Source organism: Phalaenopsis equestris, unplaced genomic scaffold (genome assembly GCF_001263595.1).
Source record: "Phalaenopsis equestris unplaced genomic scaffold, ASM126359v1 Scaffold000002, whole genome shotgun sequence".
Taxonomy (NCBI): Eukaryota; Viridiplantae; Streptophyta; class Magnoliopsida; order Asparagales; family Orchidaceae; genus Phalaenopsis; species Phalaenopsis equestris.
In genome coordinates, this window is record NW_018164444.1 from 76,769,214 (window position 1) to 76,791,997 (window position 22,784).

Genomic DNA, 22,784 nt, shown 5'->3' on the forward strand with positions numbered 1-22,784 from the left:
CCTCATTGATCGTGTTCTTGAAAAAAGGTTTCTTCTATTCTTAGAGGTTGTTTGTTAGAAGTTTGATACTCAAGTGAAGCACAAGTGCCCCAAACAGACTATTTTGAAACCCTTTAAGCCATGAAATTTATGATTATCTTACCTCAAACTTATAGCAAAATGGATAAAAAGAATAAGCTTCAGTGCTTAAGCATAGCTCCAATGATAATTAAATAAAATTTGTTAAAACTAATATAATAATTATCAAATGTACAATCATAATTCACCTTATACTTCACTTATCTTGTAATTTTAATTTTTTCATAACTTTATTATTTTCAAAGTAATTAAGATTATCGTTTAACAAGCTACATTCTCATAATAAAAGTAATTTGAATGTTTATAAAAAAAATTAATCATCCTTTAAGTTCATGATCATAGTTAAGTTCTCCAAAGAGCTAATCAATTTATATTTATGTAATATTCTAATATCATGGTGATTAAAGAAAATGAGCTAAAGCACATTGAAACCAAACAATTATCTTCAACTAACAATAACTTAAAACTTACTTAAACATCTAAGCCTATCATCAACTGACCGAACTTATCTTGACATGCTTAACTTAAACTGCACCCTTATTTAAAAAGTAAGAAAATAACATATCTTTCTATGCCAAATTTTATAGTCAAACAAAAAAGTAGTAAAAAGATATTAATAAAATAGTAAGAAACAAAATAGGAAGGGGCTGGGATAGGTGAAAAAATGATGGTAAAAATGATATAGAAGGTGCTATTATATACTGCAAAATGAAATAGTAAGTTGATGGCCCATTTGACATCTTGTCTAATACAAGGATTATTTTATACTCATGCATTCAGTTTTTAGTTCGTATATTTCACAAGAATATAAGAGAATAAACCATATTGATGCCTGGAATCATGATCAAGACCAGGAATTCCTTTTGCCTTATGACACATCTTCAGTGGCCTTATTTTTTTCTTCAGATATGATATTTATATATTAAACAATCATTCAACTAATAAGTATGGCCAATAAAACCATAGACAACAATAATAATAACAGGGAAAAAAGTTTGTTGCCGTTGTTGTTGTTGTATGTGCTTTGAAGATAGATAAATTAATTATTTATATTTAATGTGAAAAAATTAATTTACATCAATGCTTCACTAAACCAACAGTCCAAAAAAATCTTCATTCACTTTAAGCTACCTCAATAATCTATTAGATTATTAGTGTCAGCTCCTCAATTTGTGGACAATTACAACAATTATTCGATGATTATAATTATTTCAACTCATCAATTTGTGGATTAGTGTAGTTATTAACCATGATTTTGTATGCTTCCTACTAGGATGTAAGAATAGTACAGAAATTTCTTAGCATTTCTATAAGAAGCACCCATCATTACTGCATTGCCTTGAAATTACAAGCCTTTATACCTGCAATTTTTTTTCGTTCCACCTAATCTTCTCATTAGTAGACGTCATTACAGAACTCTGATCTCTAGCCCAATATCTCAGTAATCAATTACTATTACATTTTTTCTTCCATATTTACCGAGTCTCAGATTCATTTGAAACCAACATTGACGTCCAAAATTCAATGATAAAATTCTAAACCATTCATTCAGCATATCATTTGAATGGAAAAAATTCTTTAGTCGCAATTACTTCACAGTTGAAGGAAAGAGGAAAATTGACTCATTTAATTAGCACCAAATCTCAAAAAGACGATCCTAAATTCAATAATTGGGATGAACAGGACCATATGACGACGTCATTATTAGGAAAATCCATAGTTCTAGAAAATAAATGAGGCCTGTGTATTCATTCAGTTAACAAATATATATATATATTTGAAAGTTAAAATGTCTTAGAAAATTTGTGATTATCAAAATCGATGAAGTCAAAACTAAGATCACAAGGCAAAGACTACAAATTACGAGAGTGCCTGATGAGGATGATTAGACTTACAAAAAGAAGAAACAATCTATACCACCTCAAGGTACCAAAAGCCCAAAGAAGCTCCATGTTATTTGTTATATTATCATTCATTCCTGAAACCTTTAAATTTAATAAGGAAACAAAACGGCTCAAACTCCTCTGTATTGGTTATCCTTCTTTTGTTATTCTAAAAAATATTAATATTGCAGAATTTCATTATAAAGATAATTTTGAGAATGAGAAAGAAAAATGGCCAAAATATAGGACTTGAAGCAACAACTTTTTTTAATTGGATCTAAATATTTCAGAAAAAAGAATAATACAATAGATAATTTAGAGATTCCTTGCTCAATGAATACCTCAAGGTGGTAGAGACCATATCTTTATTTATAATTAACTAAATCAATCCCCGGCGCTGAACTAGTTGCAAAAACAATTGAGCCTACCAACAAAGGCATTTTAACTAAAAATCTCTAACACAATAAACGATCATTAATATAAAACTTTCTCATCACCACCAATCCTTCCTTGCTAGACTCCATGACATTTATGTTCCCAAAATCATCTTCTAGGATTTAAAAAATGAGAACTAGAATGATAGTACGACAGAGGAAATGAAAGTCCGTCAATATAACAAACTTGGGAATTGATGACATTACAAAAATAAAAGGAAAGGTATAGATGCACCCTCATAGTAGAATATAAATAGGATAACTCACTCGAAAAGTATAAAGTCAAACAAGAGACACAAGGCAACATTCAAATATATGGAATTAATTATCGCTCATTTAACTAACATGAACATTTTAACTAACATGAACATTTTAACTAACATGAACATTCATATAGCCCTTCTATCATCAACAGATATAAACGATTAAACAATTCAATAATTTGAATTGAAGAACGTAAAGTTTAAAATTACGCAATTAGATATTGAGGCATTTTTCTTCCAAGAGATGAAGATGCTTCAAAATCAGCAAATCGCGCAAAACAAAAAATTCTATACTAAGTTCAAAATATATAAAGAGAAATAAAATACTAAAATCATAATCTATTAATAGCATAAAATATAACATATTTAACATCCTAATATGATAAAAGTAATAAATTGTTAAAAATAAGGAGATATATGTTGGCATCAAACATCAAAATCATAAATAAGAAAGGTTACACAAACAACAAAGGAAGACAAAGTATAATAATTCAAAATAAATTCTATGTAATTAATCTCTCTCACACTCGCAACATTATCTATCAAATTAAGAAAATAAGAAATCAATAAGGTCAGAATTTCTAAATTTAAAAGTCTCACTCTTACCGTTTAATGAACCATCATTAGAAACATCAGCATGACAATTTGCTTTTTCTAATCTCATTCTCAATTTTAGCCTTGTTCTCATTCCTCATCTTAAAGCTCAATCATCTCTCTTATATTATTTAATAAAAATATTTATTAGATTTTTAAAACAATGGCATGTTGATAGTAATAATTTCAATTGCATTTTCAATTGTGTATTGTATATACAATTAAGGAATTTTTATTAGGATTACTTTACTTATACTTATTTTAAGAAAAAAAAAACTTAATTAAATTGTGCATGCCTCAATAGAACTGAGGCGTAGGCCAAATTGAGATTTTTTCAAAAAAAAACATTGATGAAGAACCTCACATTACACAACTTTAAACATGGAAAGATGTCTTCAAATATGATGATACGGTGAAGTATATGTGGAGATCCCATCAAAGTTTGGTTCAAACATAGAACAATAGATTGGTAAACTAAAAATAGTATAATATATTTTGAAATAATCTCCCAGGGCTTGATTCAATAAGTTCTATAATGTAATGCTTAGCATAGGATACAAACAAAATCTAGGCTCCCATACATTATTTATAAAACACGCTTCTAAGGGGAAATTTTTGCACTACCAGCTTATGTTCAAGAAACCATTGTACAAATAATAACTTTTATGGTATCAATACTTTAAAGATAATGATGCTCCAAAAATTTGAAGTTAAGGAAATAGTTAAGCTAAAGTACATTGTTTACATCACAACTTTAATGAGAGAAACATGCAAGCCTGTTGTGAAACTCAAATTATGCTAAAAAAAAAACTAAACTTAGACAGCATGTTGGGGTTTTGCGAATAGGAGTGATGAAGAGGTGTCGGGCGAGCAGATGAGTGTACAATAGAGAGAAAGCAAGGGAAATTCAGGAAAGAAACGCATTAGAGAGAAGGAAGGGAAGAAAGAAACAAAGATAAAGACATCTAGAACAAAATCATGCATGCAGAAACAAGGATGTGTGGTGCCTGCGGCAACCCCATCAAGTGTGGATTGGATAGGCATGGCCAAAGGGTGTGTCATTTGATGTCAAAGGGGCTTTATTTCTTCTTTTTTCCTAATAGATTTGAATTTACTCAAATTGATCAACCCAAGATATAGATGTTCATTTTCTATAAAATTTCGTCAAAAAGAGTAAGGAAACTGTAGATCAAGATGATGAGATAATCAGTGATTGTGCCAAATCCAATATAGAGGAAGTACATTTGAAGTAAGAATAAGCAGAAATTTTAATAATTTTATTGAAAAAGATTTAAGATATTGCTTTATGATATAAATTGTTCCCCCAATTTTAAGATTTGAATTTTATGAAGAAAATAATAATCTTGAATTTAAGTTGTCATTATGTTACAAAATTAATTTAAAAATATCAACATTGCCATTAAGTTCAATGAAATTAAACAGACAGACAATCATGATGACATATTTGTAAGCTGATTATAAACCTATGCTATGGGTACAAATAAAATTAACGAAATTGGAGATTTTGCTATGAATTTGGGTTAAAATAATAAATGACAGGTTGTAAGAAATTATTTAAATAAAAGTACAAAAGTAATTAAATCAGGTCTACATCATGAGTGTGGTAAAATGTTAAAATGTCATTCTATGTTATGCTGTTCCTAAATTTTAAAACTTCAATTTTATTTAAAAAAATGTGGAGCTTAAGTTGCCATTATGTTATGAAATTAGTTTAGAAATACCATGGTTGTGAATTGTAATTAAGTTTAATGAAATTTAAAAAAATAACAATTTAATTGGTGTTGTTTGGTCAGCTGCAAAAAAAGTGCATTGCATTTCTTTAGCAGTGGTTTTGAAAATCCAGATGTTTGGTCAGAAGAATCTCAAATGCAGTGTAACATAAAAATGTATTTATAATTCATTAAAATCCCGATGTTTGGTCAGAGGAATATCAAATGCAATGTAAAATAGAAATGTATTCCATTCCTTCGTTCATTTTTTGTGTATATGAAATTCTCTAGATTCCGGCTAATTTCAAAAACAACTTTATATAAAGTGTGGTTAGTTGTCACCCAACCGCCGACTCTTGGAGCCTATCGAGATGTCAATTATGTAGAATTATATTTAATAAAAAATCAAGATGGATGATTATATTTTTATTTTATGATAATTTACAATTCTTACCCCAAATTGAATGCAATGATCAATATATTCATGTCTATGCGCATTAAAATTGTTAAAGATACAACTTGCCATTGAATGATTGCAAGAAGATCTCTAATCCTTACATAACTAAACAATGCCAGATAAAACAATTATTTCAATCTCATGCATTGTTAATTTTAGAAGTAAAACTATATACAAGGTACTAAAAAAATGAAAGAACTACAAAAAAAACATAAATATGAATAATGATGGACTTCAGCTCCATATAACATAACTAAAAATGAATTTGAAAAAAGTTTGGAAAAGAAACTGACAATGAATATAACTTAAGTGGTACAAATTTAATATATGCTCCTTTAGCGAATGTATCGTAAGAAAAACTAGATATACTACAATAAGATAAGAATTTTTATAAATGTCAATTTACCAAATGATAAACACATGTTTCCCTTTTTTAATTGATGACACAAAAGCATGTTTTAATTTTATTAATTAAAATAAAATATTAGTCTATTTATCATGATATGCACATATATTAATTGATTTTACAATATCAATAAGCCAGTGCGTTGTTGTATGATTCAATCATTTAGTTGAAATTTATTTTCAAGAAAAGCTTCTTAGTTAGATGTATAATAAAAAGAAGTTTTTATACAAAAGAAGAACAAATGATGATATTTCTTTAGTTATTTTGTTTAAAATGTAAAGGGCAGAAAAAAATGATACAAGATTTGGACATAAACAAAATTTTAATTGCTTACTAGCTCTTTACATATTCTGGAAGAAGCCTTGATATTTCAAGCTCTCAAGCTGTTAAATTTAATCATGCATTGAAGTTGATACAGAAGACAGTCACAGAAAAAACTCCTATCAATGACTTGAAAGAAAACTCATTTATTTACCGCAGAGTAGGCATGTCAATGCCCATGTTATTGACGTGACGGGTCAATTCACATAAATTTCCAAAGAATCACATTTTAGGGTTGTGAATCAAATTTTATAATATCTGAGGAACAAAAAATAAAAAATTCTTATAGAAAGTGTAGAACTAACCTATGCAGCCTATCAAGATGTCGATTATGTTGAACTATGGTTAATAAGATATCAACTATAGGACATCGCACATTTTTATAAGACAAACTATTAACTTGGAAAAATAAAAAAATAAAATGCAGTCATATGACTTAACGTAAAAGTCAAATTTACATCTACGACAAAGAACTAGCAAGCTATTAGGATTGGAAATTATCTTGAATGATTTAAAAGTTCGATAGAAATGTCCCATAATGTCTATTATGATAACAAATCAACCATCAATTTTAGACCTAAATATCTAAAGCATATTGAAATGGACATGCTTAATAAATAAAAAATAAAACAATAGTCGAATATATACTCCAATTATAGCCACAAATGATATTCTCACCAAAAAACATTATTAGAAATAATATTTAAAAAATTGACAAGCAAGCTTAAAATGGACAACATCCTTCATTCATTTGAGGGGGCTTATTGAAAAATCAATATCTATCAACCGCGCCTCCATCAATCTTCCCATAGAGCCCCACTTTCATGCCACCTCAAACATCTGTGAGATTATTAGTACCATCCCTGATATTCATGAGAATATTGTAATTATTATATAATTATTATTCCGCCTACTCATCATCACTTCTTGGACTACTATAATTACTATTTCCATGATTTTATATGTTATCAATTAAAAGCTCTCCTAGGATTGTATAAATGCTACATAAATGTTAAAATGAAATACTAACCAATCCTCTCCAATTCTTCCCATTTAACTCATGCCTTAACTAAGAAGTTTACATTGTATTTTAGCACTCAGTAAAAAGTTAATAAATTCAATTATACACTCAAATTAACAAGCTTTTTTTAAATATATATGTTGCAATGGTATGTGTGCTTTTGGTAAATATTTTGCAGTAGCACATACTTATAAAGCAGTAGATTTGATAATCGTCAAATGCTTTTATAAAATCTATCAATATTTCATAACACAATGCAAAAAAAAGAAGTTATTTTAACCATTCATTATAGTGAAAGAATGATATCTCAAATTATTTTCAGTTCAAAACATTGCCTACATGAAAGAACTTAAATATTGAATCAGTGCACTTACAATTGCCAGTACTTTTTTTATAATTATTTATTAAGCAAAAGATTGAACACTGGTACTAACAAAAAGGAATAATTTCCCTCAACACTACCACACGGCTACATAAGAAAAGAGAAAGCACCTTACATATATTTTTAAGTTCATTGTGAGCAAAAGCTGATGAACAAACAACCAAGAAGAGATAAAATGTTCATTCAATTTTAAGGACATATGGGAAAAATCTATTTTAAAACTCTAGATATCAAAACAAAGAGCTCAGAAACTCTACAAACTTAAGGTCATTTCGAATACATTTTTTTCCACAGCTTTACATCACAAACCATTGCCAAACTTTTGTTTGGCTACAACTCATCCAAGTTCACAAAATTTTGAAATGAGAAGCTCATTACAGCTAGATATGCTAGAATACGAGCCCATAAGAAAATTGTTCAACCCTTTTAAGAGAAAAATTTATAATCGTGACAACAACGCGACATCTAATTTTATACCAGTTGTAGCCATCACAAATATACCTTCAGTAACCACAAGCTCAAAAGAAATTAGAGATGGTGGGCATATATTTGTAGACAAACTCAATGAATAGCTAGAGAAAACATGAGGTGTGATGGATAGATCTGCTGAACGAATTATTTCTAAGTTGCAAACTAGTTTAGAAAGGGAACCTAGTTCATTCCACAAAAGGTTTTCCTTTGGAAGGTATAAAAAAGTATGCATCAAGCATGAACAAAATGGGGACCTATCTTCTATAATAAGAGAAAAAATGGGCATGTTGCTCGTTAACATGTTTCAAAATAAAGTTGCTTTCCAAGGCTGAATGAGCACAAAAGAAAGATTTTTCACGCTTAGAAATATATCCTATATAAGAAGAGACTTGATTGTAACAACTAGATTTATCAAAAAAGGAAGTGAGTTGAAGGAAGATCCAAAAGGCGAAATTTGTTAATCCATATAAATATCAATGGGCAATTAAGAGATATGGGTTATAAGGAAGCAACTTGGTTCACAGATCTTTATAAAAGAATTTTCAAATGCTAAAGGAATAATTGTACAAGTGATTTGATACAGTTATTAAAAAGACAAGTTTAAAAGATTATGATAGCTATAAAGAAATTAAACTTGCGAAAAATACAATGAAGTTAAAGAGACACCAATGAAAAACTAACTTGGAAAATCTACAAAGACATTGAAGAAAAAAATTAATTTTGGCTAGAAAGATCAATTATGGCCCACATCTTAATTAAAGCAATCAATGAAAAACAATTGAAACCAAAGAAATAATCTTCAAATCATACTTATTCAGCAAGTGAGCGCATATAATTGAGTATTACGAAAGTAATTTTGTGCAAATTAAAGAAATCAATCTTTAATTTGCACAAAATTAAAGATTTAAAAGGAGGATGTACCTTGGTGTATGCTTTTTGCTGATGATATCCTTCTCGTGGATAAAACGAGAGAAAAAGCCCAGGAAAAACTTGAATTATGGAGGTCTACATTGGAGTCAAAAGGCCTTCATTTAAGTAGAACTAAAACTGAATACATGGAATGTGATTTTAGTAGTAATAGCTCTAATGACAGAAGTGTGACTTTGGGTGATCAAATTATTAAAAGGTGCGAACGATTTAGATATCTTGGGTCCATTGTTCAAAGCGATGGTGATATAGATGGGGATGTTAATAGTAGAATTAAAGTTGGTTGGTTGAAGTGGAGAAATGCTTCGGGCCTTTTGTGTGATAGAAAAGTATCGCTTAGACTGAAAGGAAAATTTTATAAGACGGTGGTGAGACCTGCAATGCTATATGGCGTTGAATGTTGGCCTTTAAAACAGAAGCATAATGATTAGTTAAGTGTTGTTGAGATGATAATGATTAGGTGGATGAGTGGCTTTACACTTAGAGACAAAATGCGAAATGAATATATCCGTGATAAGGTTGGTGTAGCTCCTGTGACGGACAAAATTAGAGAAAGTCGTCTTAAATGGTTTGGTCACATTAAATGTCGACTATCTGATGATCCGATTAGGAGATTAGATGTTTTAGATTCGACTTGCGTTAACAAAGGCAGAGGTAGACCTAGGAAGGGCTTATTGTATTGTATTAAAAATGATTTTAATTTACTAAAACTAAATGAAAATATGACACTAAATAAGACGCAATGGAGAAAAAGGATTCATGTAGCCGACCCCACGTAGTGGAATTAAGGTTTTGTTGTTGTTGTTATAAAGAAATCAATCTCAAAAATATGCTTAAATTATCATTGATGTGTATGATGAAAAGTTGACTAGCATTAAAAGTACCTGTGAAACGATCCAAAAAAAAATCCTAATCAAGTTAGGTTTACATCAAAGATCAACATTATGAGTCTGTCTGAATCGGCAAACGATTTTTTGTAAAAATGGTTATAAAACTATTGTGATTTTTTTTTTTTCAAACTACTATCACTACTACTTTTTTTTTCTTATTTAAGAAAAAAATCTCGAAACAGCTTTCTTAAAAAGCTACCACATTCAAGGTTTCTAGGAGATCTAATCATAAAAAGTTGCTTCTCACCATAGAATTTTTTAAGAAAAAAAACAAACAAGTTTTAACCACACAGAATTGTGAAAATTGATTAGAAAACAAAGCTGTGAAAACGACCTCCACGCCAAACAACAAAGATTGTATCCTTCTGTAAAGATTACAGAGATGCTACAAAACCTATTTTAAAAATGAAGTTCTACAGTTAATGTATTTGCAGACGGGCAAATTATACATAAGTGAAAGATTCAATAAAATAAATGGTATGTTAAAAACATTGAAGAAATGTTTAAAAGATTAAAAAAAATAGAATATATAAATAAAAGGTCTCATATAATATGCAATTTTAATGATGTGCTATGAAGACTAATAACAATTGCTATCAGAATATAAAGTGAAATTTGGATGTGATTAGTTAAAGAATCTTGGGTTCATTATAAAGAAAAATGAGGCATAGATAACAATATAACTTCTGTAAAATAAAGGGAGGTTAAAATGGAGAAAGAGTACCCAAATAATAAATAACAAGAAAAATATTATGAAAGCTTACAAGTTATAATAGTTTGAACGAACAGAAATGCTTAAAAGTTATATTACTATTTAATGACCAGAAATAAAGAAGTCATTAATATAGAAATTGGCCGGGGCAAAACTAAGAATTTTAAGAGAAGTGTCATGCAAAGTACAAATAGTAGATAAGAGGTGATTATATGTAAGAAAATATAAAAACATCACAAAAAATAATGAAGAGAAAAATAGACTCAAGAGACTTGGGTGAGAACACCAAAAGATAGATGACACAACAAAAAGTTGAATAAATAAAAAACAAAAATGACCAAAATGGTCCCCAGACCATTTTTTTTAAGAGGGTCATTCTTGTCCCAGACCATTTTTTAAGGGGTCATTCCTGTCCCAGACTATAAAAAGGTCGAATTTAATCCATGGACTCTTAAAATGGCAGCAAAAATAGTCCCAACGTTTAAAGGATTAAAAATTAAAGCTAAAGTAGACGGATGCAGTTAAAAATGATTGCATTTTATAAATTGATATCTTAAAATCTTTGCAAAATCTAAAAACCTGCCCTTTAAATTTTAAATATAATCTGCCGACAATATTCCTAATATCTCTTCATTTTCAAAAGCTCTATGATAAAATTAACATATATTAAATTTGAATATTTTAATAATATTTATTCATAATTTTTCTATAAACATCCCATTCTTAAAAAAAAAATATTTATTAGATATTGTAAAAAAATTCAAGACAATAATAGGCATAAGTTTAAAAGTAAGTTATCATAATCACTGATATGCTGCAGAAAATGAAAAGCAATTCAATTGCAATCGTTTAAGAATTATGTGATCTCACCATTCATCATCTGGCCACCAAACTTTTATTTTCGCACCAATAAGTTTCTCGTTACTTTTCCTTCTCTTTGGTGTTTCAAAAGTCTACAAAATAAACAAGAAAACAAACATCAAAACACAGGAAACATATACAAAAACGGGAGAGAAGAACACCAGTAGAATGTTTACATATTCTTCCTCCCGCCCACTCATTTCTACACCACAGAAAGAGCACTAAGGAGAAAGGGAGTTAAAATAGCAACCACATGACCAAATAAAAGCAAAGGGAATATAATAAATGATAAAAGAAAGGCCTGCTTTAAGGAAGGTCAGAAGAACTGGCTTGAGTTGGTATAACAACTAAATTAGCATTAATAAATTGATCATGCGAGCTTCATCATCATTCTATGAGCTAAAAGACGACTGGAAAAAAAACCAAAACATGATAATTGTAGCATGGCTGGGCACAGAAACATAATCATTTTCCTCCTCAACAGAAAACTCAAATTAATCTATTTGTTTAAAAAAATGTCCTGAGGTCAGCTAGTAACGGCTAACTTATGGGCATCCACAGAAAGTAATTCAAAATATATTAATATAAGCACCCGGTTAAGCTAAAAAAATGATATATCTCTTCAATGAAAATAAAAGGGGTAGAGGTGGAGATTGACGCTAGTAAGAGAATAAATATTTTCAAAGGGAATAAAAAATGTAAAGATGGAGAGAATGATACAGATAGTAAAGAAAAATCATTTAAGGTTAGCAAAAAGTTTTTTAAAAAAACAAGTGGAATAAACAATCAAATAAAGGGACAAAAAATGCAGATGATGGATTGAATCCTTGCTCATGTGACGTGGTGATGGTTGAGAAAAGGTAAAAATGCATTTTTCCTTGCTAAGGGGTACTTCGCTTTCAACATCATCACGTATTATTAACTTGCCTCAACAATGTTTTGCATGCAATTACACCATCATTACATCTATTTAAACGGGTTAATGGAAAATGATCATCACAGTCTAATTATCAGAGTAACCTGATTTGCCTTCTGGACAAATCACTACAAAATTATTTTTCCTTTCACTTCCAAAATCTGTCGTTTCCATCTTGCTTATTTATAATGAACTCAATATATAAAGTTTTGAGGTATATATGAAATTAGAAAAATAACTGTGTATTTTGGGCTTCTCTGATCATTACACAATCCAACAATCTCGCACAATAGAGTTAAAAAAAAAGCACCCTCACCGCCATCTATAACCCACCATATCCAACTCACGGTACTTGGATTTTCGATATCAATCTAAAAGCACATTAGTACATCAATGGTTTCCATAAGGAAACCACTAACTTTACTTCTGAGAAGCAATGTTTAATTCCAGTCATTATCACTGCCATTCATTTTAGAACCCCCGTAAAAGAAGAAAATGCCAGCACACCCACTCCGCTGCCCTTCAGCTTTAAACTGGTCTATGGGCTCATGCTACTCCCGCTAGAAAGTAAGCAACTATCTTACATAGCATAAAAAGCTTCAGCACAATAAACGGTGAAAAATGCCTGGGGCATAGATGGCCATCTTGCCAAAGCATATCCAAGGCTTAACTCCGCAACTTCAACAATACTCAAACATAATAAATCATGTCTGCTGTGTGCTTGTTGCTCCAATAATTTTACACTATTCCAATGGATCTGTGCTCTAAAACGATTAGTTTTCCAGTGTCATTACCATTATTCTACCTCTGGCCCTAGACCCATGAATGTTCACTATAAGAATTTTCTTAAATATAGATAATTACCCAACCCCATCTTACACAGGGGAATTCAGACCATCTGGAAAAAAAAATTTTCTTACATAAGTAGCCTCTAACAAGAACTGTGCAATAATTACCAATGCTTAACATAGCAAGTGGCATCCAATTTCAGGCTTATGACAATGTTGAGGAACAATGGCCTGATGACAGCAGGAAGAAAATAATAGTCTAGCAAGAAAAAAGGGCTACCTCTTCTGTAACTCGAGCTCTCTTCCGCCTAGACTTTGGTTCACTAATATCCTTCAGAAGACTTTGATCTTTAATAGATTCTTTCGCTGCTGATTTTCGCAAAGAGACCAGTTCCTGTAAGAAACATTTGACAAAAACTTGAATCAGCAAAGTCAAAAAATATGCCTTATATGTGTGTGTGGGAGGGTGTGATGAAGAAATTATGCAGATAAAAACAATCAACTAGTTCCATGATCAAACAGAATAGCATATAAATTAAGCAATTAATAAGTGGTAAGAAATGCAAAAGGGCAAGAAAAGACAAATTTTCAGTGGTGAGAACTAAGCATATAACACATTTTTTAAGAGCTTTCACGGAAATAACAGATGGACTTAGTCAGCAGTATGATATACAGCTAAAATGGAAAAACATGACAACTATGTACAAACAACAAACCATGCTGCGACTAACAAGAGGCAATTATAATTAAATAGCATTATACGGAATAAGAAAGACCGCAGATTAGCAATTGGTGTGATTGAATTTCCGAGTTTAGGGGATGGATTAGGTATGTGAAGAAATTTGGAGCACAATTGTGTGAAATTGAATAGCAACCAGCATCTTTTTGACTAGCAAAAACCTTCCAGTTCCAAACTCTAAAGAAATAATATAACTGATCAAAAATTGAATAAATTCAAAAAGAAGCTCTACTATTTAAAATGCAAGGAAAAAAAAAAGATAACTCCTTAAAAGCCAAAGCTATAGCTTAATAGGTTTCTAGATCAGGCCTGCCAAAAGATAAGAAATCATATTGCTTCATCAATCAACTCAAACCATGTAGAATGAGAACTGCAGAGGTAAATGTCATTAGTTTTGCTAAAGCCAAAGTCACAGGTGGGACAAGCTAACTTTAAATGTTCTACATTGCCGCGGCCTAAAAGGCACAAATATATTAAGCGAGTTCAAAATAGATCCCTGTAGACACATGTACACGTCAGCCATAAGCATAATCATCCTGCAGGCATGCCAGAACAAGTTTACCATTCAATGCACGGGGGAATGGATACAAACAGCTTTAACAATTTATGATTTGGATGAAAAAGGTGCATGCTCCAACAAAAGACTAAATAAAACAAACATAAGAGGAAATTTTAAACAATAAAACTCTAAAAGTTAAGAGTATAGGTAATAACCTTCAATTTTACTTCTTTATCTTCCTCACCAACATCTACGCTGCCGCCCATCTCCTGCTTACCAGCACTTTGCTTCTGTCCTGAGGAATCTTCTTCTTTACCTTCTCTTTTAGATCCACTTCTAACTCTATGTCTCCGATGTTTTTTTTCTGAATCATGTGTAGTTGTTGGGGTTGTTTTGCCATCCTCAACATGTGCGTGTGACTTACTGGCAGAAAATTTTGATAATTTTTTTTCTGAATCACTGATGCCCTCTGACTTTTTTGAGCTTAGCCCTCTTGTAGGAATATCTCCACTAGTCGTTCGGCTGCTTTCCAAAAGATCCCTATGCCCAGAAGCACTAAATGAGCCATCCGCTGCAGCTTTGTCAGGAACATTTCTTTTACCAGATTTTTTTTTTGAACGAGAGGACCGACTCTTTCTAGATTGAATTCTATCATGCTCGTTAGGGATATGCAAAGAAATAGAAGAGGACACATCAGCCAATCCAGGAGTAGGCTCAAGCTTATTCTTCTTCCTAGATTTTGAGTTAGAAGCCGTTTCTACCTCCTTAAAAGGAAGGCCATCAACTTGAGTCGAGTCAGCCTCCTTACTGCGTCCTTTCCTCCTTCCAGTAATAGTAGGAGTTTCTTTCTCGTCATCAATTTGCTTATGCTCGCTATTAACTGATAACTTAACCAAAGTTCCTTTTCTTCTTCCTTTTCTAGAACTAAGACTTAATCCACTATCCAGTTTTGCAGCACCCGAGCCCAAGTTATCAGAATCAGCTAACCTAAATCCATCAGTGTCCCTCAATTGAACATCAGGTTGGGAAACTTCAGCCTTTTGTTCTGAAGCCATAGAATCCCCGTTCCCCATCTGAAGCGTACCATTGCTCGTGACTAATTTAGAAGATCCATCTGTATCAGTGACAGCTTTTCCAACAGCAAGTTCATGTTCCTGTTTTGCTGATCCCTGAAAATAAGAAGAATAAGATGCATTCTAGTTTAAAACTCAAGAAACCTTAGCTAAATAAGAAAATGGCAAAAGGAAATTCAGTTAGAAACTTAATTAAAAACCTGAGGCAGCTCGGCACACAGAGTCCCCTCAGATAACTTGCTGTCATCTGCCTGAAGCATGATAACTTGATTAGGCATTGAAATTTATCCACAAAGAACGGAAAAAAAAAAGCAATAATATGCAAATTCACAAAATGGCAGCAGAAATTTCAAAAGGTACTAAACTTCACAAGCATAACACTCTAAAATTAGAAACTGTGTTAGACCTTTATGTTTAAAAATTGCCAAGCATCAACCACTATGATAATTTTATACAAATGACGAACTAGATATCAATAGGCTATGCATGAACAAATTATAAGTAAACTTTTGACAAAGAGCGACATACTACTTAATATAAAGGGAAATTTACATACCTAGCACGCAATTCTTATGAATCTACATATCTCAAACCTAAACTTTCATATTTACATACATAGCACTTTGGTGCTATAAACCTATGCATGAAAAGATGTATTTCACTTTACAAAGCAGTAATAGTGTTATTTTTTTTATATGATATTAAAGATTTGGGTGTTATGTGTGTAAATATAAAATTTTAAGTGTGAGATATGTAAATACCTTAGAGTTGTGTGCTATGTATGTAAATGCCCCTAATATAAAAACTTCTAAATGGAACCAGGTTATAATAAATTTCTGTCATACTATTACTTAAAAAAGCAGTAATAAAGAAGATGCCAGATAGTGCACCTGAGTTTCGCCGAAAGTACTTATGTCATTCTGGGTTAACGTATCAAGATTCCCCTGACACACAACAGTAACAATTTTGCTATAATCACTCAGAGCGGAAGTGCCCTTGAATTCCTCAACCAAATAAGGCTTCAACTTCGAGGCACAATTAGACAGCACTTTTTCTGCAAGCTTCTTTGCTGAGGACAAGATATTCTGAGAAAGGAGTTGCACAGAGATCAAAAATAAGCTATTTTCAATCAAGAAAAAGCATAAAGATATTACAAAAAAAAAAATTTACCTTTTCATCAGTCTTGAGATTATCCAAGAGACATGAAAGAAGCTTCGCTGAAATATTTTCACTCTCCTCTATAACAAGTGACATGACTGTCTCCATTGAAGAAAAAACTGTATCTGAATGCTTAAGTCTGAAATGAATGCATCCCGAGTCAAAAACAAGGGAAAAAATAAGGCATTGCCAAAAAAGGGAAAAAAATTTTATAATGACGTTCAACATAGGCTTTAAGAACTCAGTAAACACTACCATACACAACTTACATTCTGAAAAGCAAGAGCTGTTTCAAAAAAGGCAGTGCATCGAATAAAGGAAACAAAATGTGGAGAGGGTCCCTTCGGTTGCTTGTCGATTAGAATATTTTAGATGAAATGATGAAGTTTGCTTGCTTCCATGAAAATGTGCATTTTGCATTACTAGTCAAAAAAATACAAAACTATGCAAGTATGCATCCATGGTGTCCAAAAAAGAGACTTGCCTGCAACTACAAAAAAAAGTTCCCTATCGCCATCTATATGCATCAAAACAAAAGAACCACCAAAATCAAGCTTAACAAAAAAACAAAAATAAGCGGCTTTATTATAGAAATTTGCTTGCTTCCAGCAATTTTTTGGATGTAGTTAGAGTAGTGATTTTAATACACAAATCCTTCAACGAAAGGGACTTCATTTTTTCATAAACCAACAACAAATCAACAGGGCTCCAATCCGATTCTGTGCCAAGTTCGGGCAGGACTTCAAGTTCCAATCAGATTCAACAAACATGAAAAAATAATAATTCTCTGGTCAATCTAATCCAACCCATAATAAATGTATACTTCATGGTTTACATATATATATATATATATATATATATATTAAAGTAAGAGATTACATTATTTAGCAAGACTAAGTTTTACATGCATTCTTATACTTCTACTTCATGGTTTACATATATATATATATATATATATATATATTAAAGTAAGAGATTACATTATTTAGCAAGACTAAGTTTTACATGCATTCTTATACTTCATGGTTTGCATATATATATATATATATATATATGTATTAAAGTAAGAGATTACATTATTTAGCAAGACTAAGTTTTACATGCATTCTTGACTGTAGGATCACAATCCCTTACTTTTTCCAATAAATCTCTTTTAACTTTTGCTTCAACTTCCCTACCCATCCTACACAAATTTTGAGGGGAAAAAAATCCACTCGTGAAAAGCCATATTAACTTCAAATAAAGCTCTGATAATGTTGGACGTGAATTGAAGACCACAAGTTAATGCCTGCCAATCCCTGACTAATTTCTAGCAAACGCCGGCTAGCATCAGCCTGTGATAGCAAGCTAGTATCTCCAATTACAAATATATTATATATATATATATATATTGAAATCTAAGAAAATAATATTGTAAAAGTATATTCTCTAAATAATTGGTATGAAATATATAAATAAAATCAAACTAATCAAAATGAGCGTTAATTAAACTCTTAGTTGAATCTATGACAAAAAAACTATAATATACGTTACATAGCATACCATTCAAGAAATAACTAATAGAGACTAGATAAGATATCATGGATGCACGCAAAGTGTTTCTATATAAATAACATACATAGCATACAGAAAAACAAATTAATTCGGATTTTCACAGCTGCTTATTTAGTCCACGGAGCAGTAGCCCATGAATAGACTACAGAATACATTAAGCATATCTTCAATATAAAGTATGTTATAGCAAAAGAATAAACTTACAGGATATAAATAAAATTTTCATATATACATGCACAGTAAATAAACCTAAAGCCAAACAGTTTGCACCATAGATTGAACTTGGCAAAATTTGGCTTAAGTTTGCTAAAACTGTTAAAAATATGACTTTTGTAATCAGACCATGTGACAATGAAACAAATCATAAATGATGTGTGAAATCAAAGGAAAAAATATATATAGGTAACCTACCTTATTGTCTTGAGGAAATGATGGAACATGTCCAAAATCAAATCATCACATTCAAGGTCTAACATCAGCACGCAAGATCGGACCTTGGCAACTGTCTCGAGTATTGAAACTCTCTTAGAAAATGAACGGCTTGAGAACTCATCCAAATTCTTGAAAGCTCCAACAATTAGCCCAAAAATCTCCTGAATGAATAGGAAGGAAATAAATCAATAATTTATAGGCATTCTGAAATTTTTTTTAATGATTAAATAAGCAAAACCTTCATTAGATCATCATCATATGGAGCATCTGGAGCTGTTATTCTTGTGATTTCACTTAGACAGGAGGCAACAGCAATTTTCACATCCAAATCTGAATGTCTGAGAAGATCCTTAGTGACTAATGCGTTCATAGAAGGGCTAAGAGCTGTGTGCATTGACTGTGGTGGACATTGCTCCACCCTTGACAAGAAGTTCTCAGCTTTCTACAGATACACAAAGTTTAGGATCAAATGCAAATTTTGAATAAGAAAATAAACAAAACTGCTGTTGGAAAAAAAAAAAAAGAGGATAAAGAATTTGCCAATAAAATAATCTCTTTCTGTTTAGAAAGGAGAACTTCATTATAAAAATTGAAAGAAGTTTCAGGAAATTAATTGATCAAAGTATGGCGAATAAGGATATAAAAACGAAATGCAAACATCAATTTCTCTCCATGCAAATAAGCAGTAGGACAAAGTATAGTGAATAAGAATATAAAAAAAGAAATACAAAGAACAATTCCGCTCCATACAAATAAACATTAGAGTAAATTACATGGGTAACACAGCTTTCCTCTTCCCCAAAAATTCCTCGGAACCAATTAAATGGCAATTAAAAGTAATAGAAGAACATATAGAAAAAGAATAACACGAAAATAAGGTGTTCAGGTATTTATTTACAACGTAAGGTTGATGAGACCAAGTATAGCGAATAAGGATATAAAAATGAAATGCAAACATCATTTTCTCTCCATGCAAATAAGCAGTAGGACGAAGTATATGAATGAGAATATAAAAAATGAAATACAAAGAACAATTCCGCTCTATACAAATAAACAAGAGTAAATTACATGGGTAACACAGCTTTTCTCTTCTCCAGAAATTCCTCGGAACCAATTAAATGGCAATTCAAAGTAATAGAAGAACATAGAGAAAAAGAATGACGAAAATACGGTGGTTAGGTATTTATTTACAACACAAGGTTGATGAGACCAAGTAGCATTGCTAATACCATTGGACAAATTTTTTATTTAAAACGCTTCAATCACAGTCAAAGCTTATAATTTGTAGCAACCATCATGTGGTAAAAATAGACATATAAGCAATTCATGATGATACACACCATTGTCAGAGCTAAACAAAATCCTCTATAATTTTTTTTCTTAATATATCACTGCAATTTAAACAAAATCCCCTTTAACTTAGCCATCCTTCATTATCCGCTTAAATAAAATTACATGAAATTATGTCCTGCAATAACAATATAAACATGGAAGGAAAACATTAAGGTAGTAAAAATTCTAAATCAGTCGGTGGCCCAACTAAGCATCCTTTGATGTTCTTCTGAATAGAAAACCCACCATGTTAAGCAGCTGGAAACATATAAAAATTTATGACATTTGACCATTTCTTTTTACCCAAAAACACCAGCACAAGACAAAAGAACAAGGTGAAAAAACCAAGTTTAGCGCAACTGTTACAATAAATCATCACTAAAATGGTTTCCGCAAGAAGAATCCACCTATACGTTAAAAACTGACAAAAACTGTTTCCAAGAATGAAAAAATCATATTTCTACCACAATTTATTCTCGAGGAAATAAAGATTGTATATTTCCCTTGTTCACCAACACAGGCAAGCACCGAAACCTTCTTCTGCCCAACAAAAGTTTTTTTACAAATTCTCATCCTAACACTCCACGCATTCTCGTCCACCCGAAATAAAGGAAACCCCTTATGCAATTTAATATTCTTCTGCATGCAACTGGAAGCGCTACCAATAAAAAAAAAATCAAAAGTGCAAACAGCTTCAATACATCAAACCCCAACAAAAGACATCAAGAACAACCTTAAGCACGCGCAAAGTCGCGTTATTGCGCTCAAATTTACAACAAATTCTAAGCGGGAGAAACGGAGAACTACAAATAAAGGGGGCTTACATCAAGAAGTTGAAGCAACTGTTGCACATCGGAGGGAGGACTCGTCAGCTTATTGCCGAGTTCCTCGATCCGGTCCTCGAGCTCCTTATCCCTGAGCGTCATTAGCACGCAAATGCTACGAAATCACGATTCACCCGAACTCACGCCATCAAAACTCTAGAAAAAAACCCTAAGAACGGAAGTCTCGGGTAGATCAAGAAGTACGAGGTAGCGGGGAGACTATCGAACTGGGTGTGCCCTAGGGTTCGAAGAAGTGGATGAGAATAGCTAGGGTTTGCATGCAGGCAAAATTTTATTAATCCGCCTACTTTTAATCAAATTTCCGCTGGACGGAAAATACGGTTTCACGGGGACTAATGAAATCATACCCGTCGTCTTAAAACAAGCCCACTACGGGCTTCATTTATCCCAATGTCAAATTCTCACTACTTAAATACTAAAATCATTACAAAACTCAAACTCATATTTTTCATTTTTATCAAATTCTCAAAAATTTGATCATGAATGTAAATACATGTGATCGTATCAATGCATCTTCAACTCTGAAGATGATTGTTCATTTTACGTTATTCTATCAACCGCTCTTGATCAAAGCAGACTTTACTTGACGCTTCCACATAACGACCAATATCATATATCTCATCATATTCGCATGAATATTAAATTCAAATATGTATGTCCTTCTTCTCCTTATGTTGACTTCTTCGAACGTCAATTTTTTTATTAAAGAGAGGTCGGTCATTCATTCTTAGTTAAATCACACTTGTTCCCCTCTCATAGGAGTTTGCCAAAATCATTAAACGATTGTTTTCCCTCATAAAATGAAAAATTTATCAAGTTAATGGCTTCTCCTTTTTATTTTGTTTAAGTGTGTTAACTTCTCATTGGTGAATCAGTTTTTAATCGTATATAAAATTAGTTTTCTCTTAGCATTATTGTACTACTGAATGGAAATTATATTTAGGGTAAACCAAGTTGCCAACATCTTTTATAATTTGATGACAACATCTTCATCTACATTATTAAGTGTAGTAATGTAATGTCTTGTTCATTTTTATTTTTGTTTCGTGTTTTATACTTACCACTCATCAATTTTGTTACTAGCATGTTGTAGCGTCATTCAATAGACTTATTAACTCCAACAAGCTATTAATTAGATCACACTCATTGTCTTTACTCAAATATTTATGCTCTAACAGGGTTTCATTTGATTTAGACATTGTTCATACATGGGGTGTATTCATATAACGTATTAGATTATGATGTGTCAAGTAATTTTTGTGAAAAAATATTATTCATTAACTATATATATTTCTTTAATGAATATATGCAATGGAATGTTTATCATGTTCCAGGTAGGCAAAAAACTTATAAAATTTCATGCAAGAGTGTGAAACCAATTACTCTTGTTTCGACATAGTGTTGGTTGTAAACTCAGTGGCATAAAAGAAAAGCATAATATTGGACTAACTGGTATTATTTGACCTGCTCGATATTAAGATTTTGATTATATAACCATTTAGAAGATATGTGATACAATATTGAAATGATATAGAAAAATGTCACATTTCAAAAGATGATTAATAAGATACATGACTTATGTGAATATAAATTGATGAAAAATAATCTTAGCACTAGTATTTATGGTATTTGAATTTAAATAACATAGTTTCATAACATAGTTTCAAAATGATGGAATTTAAATAACATAGTTTCAAAATGATGTTTTTTTTTTTTTTGTCAAACATGAAATATCACATATATTACACTAAGGCGTATGCAAGATTGCGCGCCATTAACAAATGAATCTCATCATTTTAATAGACATTTATATAAGACTTATTTACTGACTATAATAAGATAATGGACAAGCATATATCTTGCAATTTCTCACCTGTAATAAACTTAGTTGTACATTTTGTATGATACACTAATGTTATTACTCACTATGTTGCATATATAAGTGTTTTGTTTATTTTTTAATGACAATTTTTTTTATCGATATATTATCAACAAATATTTGATATCCCATCAAATTT

At 31.2% G+C, this 22,784-nt stretch overlaps 1 protein-coding gene across 1 annotated transcript in view; it reads right to left on the reverse strand.

Moving 5' to 3' along the window:
- Positions 1-21,133, reverse strand: part of LOC110021984 — a 34,698-nt gene extending 13,565 nt beyond the window's left edge. The window contains exons 1-9 of the mRNA XM_020720737.1: positions 20,746-21,133; positions 18,828-19,031; positions 18,569-18,750; positions 16,616-16,742; positions 16,336-16,530; positions 15,646-15,696; positions 14,588-15,541; positions 13,415-13,528; positions 11,440-11,522 (exon numbers count right to left, since the gene is read on the reverse strand). Coding sequence (XP_020576396.1) covers positions 11,440-11,522; positions 13,415-13,528; positions 14,588-15,541; positions 15,646-15,696; positions 16,336-16,530; positions 16,616-16,742; positions 18,569-18,750; positions 18,828-19,031; positions 20,746-20,847 — 2,012 coding nt within the window. The 5' untranslated portion in view covers positions 20,848-21,133. The remainder of the gene's footprint in view (positions 1-11,439; positions 11,523-13,414; positions 13,529-14,587; positions 15,542-15,645; positions 15,697-16,335; positions 16,531-16,615; positions 16,743-18,568; positions 18,751-18,827; positions 19,032-20,745) is intronic.
- Positions 21,134-22,784: the final 1,651 nt, after the last annotated feature.